This window comes from Malurus melanocephalus, unplaced genomic scaffold (assembly GCF_030028575.1).
Source record: "Malurus melanocephalus ecotype Western Australia unplaced genomic scaffold, MMel_1.1 scaffold_101, whole genome shotgun sequence".
NCBI classification, from domain to species: domain Eukaryota; kingdom Metazoa; phylum Chordata; class Aves; order Passeriformes; family Maluridae; genus Malurus; species Malurus melanocephalus.
The window spans coordinates 53351-57507 of NW_026623333.1; the positions used below are offsets into that span (position 1 = coordinate 53351).

Below are 4157 nucleotides of genomic sequence, written 5' to 3' on the forward strand. Positions count from 1 at the left end.
TACCCAACTCATCACTGAGATAATTGAGCAGATGACCTGTAGTCCTGACCCTGAATTTGGAGGAGATAATCAGTTAATGGAGATTTTGTGTGCTCTGATCGAYCCAGAGAAAATGCTGGATACAGCCAGTGTAAGAGAACATGAATGGCAGAAGACATGATACTATCCTGGCAAATTTAAAAGCCTGATATTCTGTATTGCTATTGTTGTGGGCAGAGGATAAAAAATGATAGGGTCTTTTTATTGAATGAAGTGTGCCTGATAGTAACTTCAAATAAGCAAAATATAAGCTAATTTTGCTAATGAAAGGCATATGTCTGGAGTATTGTGCAGGTATGAAACCACGCAGCCATATGTGTCAGTGCCATTGCACTGTCTGTCTCTTTGGAAGATAAATCCTGAAAGATTTTAATGCATTAAAATGTACATACATCTGGTAATGTACCAGMATACCTGTAAAAAGATTTGCAGGTTTTTCTGGGCAAAAATAACTGCATTTCAGAATTTTTTAAAGACACTTTGTCAAGCACTTTGAGTCATTGATGATTGTTCCAGTAYATATTTGCATCCATGCTGAGGATTCTTTTAATGATAGATTGGTTGGATGTCTCACAAATTTTTCTCAAAATAAGGAAACTGATCTTGTATGAAGACAGTGCTGCAGACCCAAAGAACTCAGTAGAATTCTTTGTAGGCTGTTTCTTATGTTACTACTCCTTTTTATTTAAAAGGTTGAATGTGAATGCCAGTGTTTAATGAAGTGATTGTTTTTTCAGAATTTAGAAATATTTGAATTTCTCGATATTTTCTACGACCGTTACATTCATGTTCTTACTGCACCACTTCTGGCTGATACATCAGAAGAATGGTATGAAATAGGTAATGACAATTTAATTTTTTTCCCTTTTAAAGGACTTGCAGTCCTGGTAACAGCAATAGGTTTATGATGTCTGCTGGGAATATGTTTGCTGCAAGATGCTGTTCCTCCTGGGACAGGGATTCTGTGGGCAGGAATTTTCATAGCCCTTTCTTGAAGCTGTGAATACTGACTTAGTTTGATGGTGTACTTTRTAAAGATGCACTTCCTTGATGTTTATTGTGGATCATGTAGTAGTTTTACTAGTCTAATTTTAAAGAATATTTGCTGTAAAGGCAAAAAAGCCACAGTTGTGTTTGTTGTTTGTTCTTACCCAATGTCCTTCTTCCCAAAACAATCCAGTGAAACAAAAAGCCACTAAAAATTTGTCAGGAGATGCAATAACAACTGAGCTCAATGTACATTGGCAGTACTTAATTTATTTTTTGGTACAACTTAAGGCATTATTTTTTCTTGTAGATAATTATCAAACAGCAGAAATACTTGCCTCAGTTTTGGAGCTGCTGTCTTTTTGTGTGGAACGGCACAAGTATCACATGAAGATTTACATTATCAAGAAAGATCTTCTRAGAAGAACACTGCTCTTGATGAAATCCAAACACAAATTTCTGGCCYTGTGTGAGTATGGAGCTGTTGTGATTTCCTTCTTCAAGGCTTTGTGTGTCCTGTGTGGAAGTTTTACCAGTGCCAGTGTACACCTGAACTCAGAATTCTTGTTCATTTGCTGTGTTTTACTGGCGAACATTAAGCAATTTGGAAAAAAAAAGAGGTAGAAGCTGTCTGTAAGCACAGACTGATGCAGTTTCTGGTGGGTGTAGGATTTTTGTCTCTTTTGAAGTCTACAAGGATTCTCTCAAGTCTTCATGACAGTAAGGATCTTTTGTAATCAGGTTTCTTGCCTCATTTCAGTGGAAATTGTGTCCTTTCTTAATAATGTCCTAAACCTGGTGCTCCTTGTGGAAAGTGAATGAAATTCAGTGGAGCAGGATCTTTAAAAGACTCAGGGCTGGTTCTGGGAGGGGAACAGGAAAAAAGCAAGGAAGGAAGTTAATARTTTAATTCATGCATGCTGGAGTGTATTGCTGCTGGACTTGAGAAGGAAATCCATGGTCCTTAATAACCTTCAAATACCCAGGAAGTTTCTGGCCTTTCTGAGAAGGAAAGAAAGGTGATCTGTCAACAAACAGTGCTTCTCCACTTTGGGGGTGCATCTTACTTTCAGCATAACACCAGTTTTTTCAATTCTTCCACAAGAAGATGAGAGTCTTGACATGTGGCTGTTGAGTGCTTGAATGTCTTTCTTCACACAGGTTCTCTTCGCTTTATGAGGAGGATAATTGGCCTGAAAGATGAACTTTATAACCATTACATCACTCTGGGAAACCTSTTTGAACCAGTTGTAAATGCTGTGTTGGATAATAGGAATAATTGCAACCTGCTGAAGTCGGCCTTGATGGAGCTGTTTGAATTCATCCAAATGGTCAGTGCTGACATGTCCATAACCTTGCAGGGTACGAGGCAAAAGGCATCTCTCTGAGATAGCAAACATCCTGTTTTAATAGAAGGGTCACAAATGGAACTGGGACATTGCTGAGACTATCGTCTGTTTCTAATGGAAGTTTAATAATTCTAGATCTCAGCTCTTTTCTTAAGAATAAATCCGATAGCTTTCCATTCGTTCTTGACAAGAATATTTTAGCTCTGGGCAAGGAATCAGCTACTTTGCAAAATAAAGTTTAAAACTTTCTGACTTTCTGCCTGTGAACATTTGAGACTGAAACTCTGTTTTGTTTTTATTCAGGAAGATATTCAGCTCCTTATTGCACATGTAGTTGAGAACTTCTCTGATGCACTGGAATCTGTCAAATACATTCACACATTCCAGGGRCTGAAGACAAAATATGAGCAAGAAAAAGACCAGCAAAACCAGAAACTGAACAGGTACAGCTCAGTTTCTGTTTTATGAGGCTGCCAGTGACTGCCATTCCACAGGTTTGCTGGTTGGTTTGTAATTTCCCAGAGGACAGYAGAAGGTGGCTGGGACTGGGGTTGGGATTGGGGTTGAGTTTCATTCTTGATGAAAATGTCTTGTGTTAGAGTAAAACCCCATCTGCCTTTCTTTTAGTAGAGCTGAAGTGGTCAGTAGATTAAATGTTCTGTTCAGAATATTCTCAGTTTATGAAAAGCAGAATCTTGCTCTGTCCTTCTGAGTTAGGATTTGGTCTGTCTCATTATCACCCCGGTATTGGTGAAGCTTATGGTGAGGGTGAGAGCAGGGATGGAGCTGGAGTACCTTCTCCAATGTCTTTAATTAAATTCTAAAGCTCTGGAAGCCTTTTCTGACCTGGCTGAGTCTGAAACATCAGGCAAAGCTGCAATCACTTGTCCTGTGTCTCTTGCAGCATCCCCTCCATAGTGCCTGGTGAGACATTTGTCGAAAAAGCAGTGGTGATAGACATGGATGAAGATCTGCACCTCAGTGAAGGTGAAGAGAAGGCAGCTCCAATGTCACCAGCAAGCTCCAATCCTACATACACAACCCTGAGCACAGTGGTGACAGCCCAYAAGGTGGGAGAGAAATTTTGGAATCTATTCCGCATCAGGGATTTGTTTTTAAGCAGACAAAATGCAGGGACTGGTACCTCTTTTGTGCCTTTTACAGCTGAGCATTATTTGAATCTTAGCTTCCGAGCAGCTACAGAAAAGTGTGGCAAGAATTCTGAGTATTTAATTTTTTTAACTTTTTTCTAATTGGCAGAGAGGTCTGTTTGAAATATTTTGTTATCCTGATGATGAAGATGATGAGAAACCTTCCAAGAAAAGAGCTCGTCTGGGTTCCTAAAGAAAACCGAAATTTTGAAATAAGAACTTTTATGATGGGGTTTCCAGTGGTGCAAATGCTTGATGTTAAAATACGGAACCAGCTGCAATCCATCACATAGATTTCTCTTGTAATATATCTTATGAAATAAKAATAAGGTAATGTAGTAGTAACTTATGTTTGTAATACAATATAATGTCATAAAAGTAATATAATTAATATTATGTAAAGTAGTAGTAGCATATAGTAATACGTTAAGTCCATTTTTTTGTTTTGGAGAATTAGTTAGTAGTTAGTTYAGGTTTGTAATTAGTTTTAATTGTTGCTCTTATTTGGTAAAAAGTATGCTTTCTGTGTAAATATCTAAGACAGTTTGTTCTATCAAACAACTTTTTGTTTTAATTTAATTTAATTTGTTTTAATTTAATTTTGCATTAAAGATCCCATTGTAGTTGTTTT

The 4157-nt window shown here is 37.7% G+C and overlaps 1 protein-coding gene across 1 annotated transcript in view; it reads left to right on the forward strand.

The window, feature by feature from the left end:
* Nucleotides 1-3719, forward strand: part of LOC130575258 (serine/threonine-protein phosphatase 4 regulatory subunit 3B-like) — a 6713-nt gene extending 2994 nt beyond the window's left edge. Inside the window, exons 5-11 of the mRNA XM_057369023.1 lie at nucleotides 1-130; nucleotides 777-879; nucleotides 1337-1495; nucleotides 2188-2357; nucleotides 2679-2818; nucleotides 3280-3445; nucleotides 3636-3719. The exon at nucleotides 1-130 is cut by the window's left edge and continues 2 nt beyond it. Coding sequence (XP_057225006.1) covers nucleotides 1-130; nucleotides 777-879; nucleotides 1337-1495; nucleotides 2188-2357; nucleotides 2679-2818; nucleotides 3280-3445; nucleotides 3636-3719 — 952 coding nt within the window. The remainder of the gene's footprint in view (nucleotides 131-776; nucleotides 880-1336; nucleotides 1496-2187; nucleotides 2358-2678; nucleotides 2819-3279; nucleotides 3446-3635) is intronic.
* The last annotated feature ends 438 nt before the right edge of the window (nucleotides 3720-4157 follow it).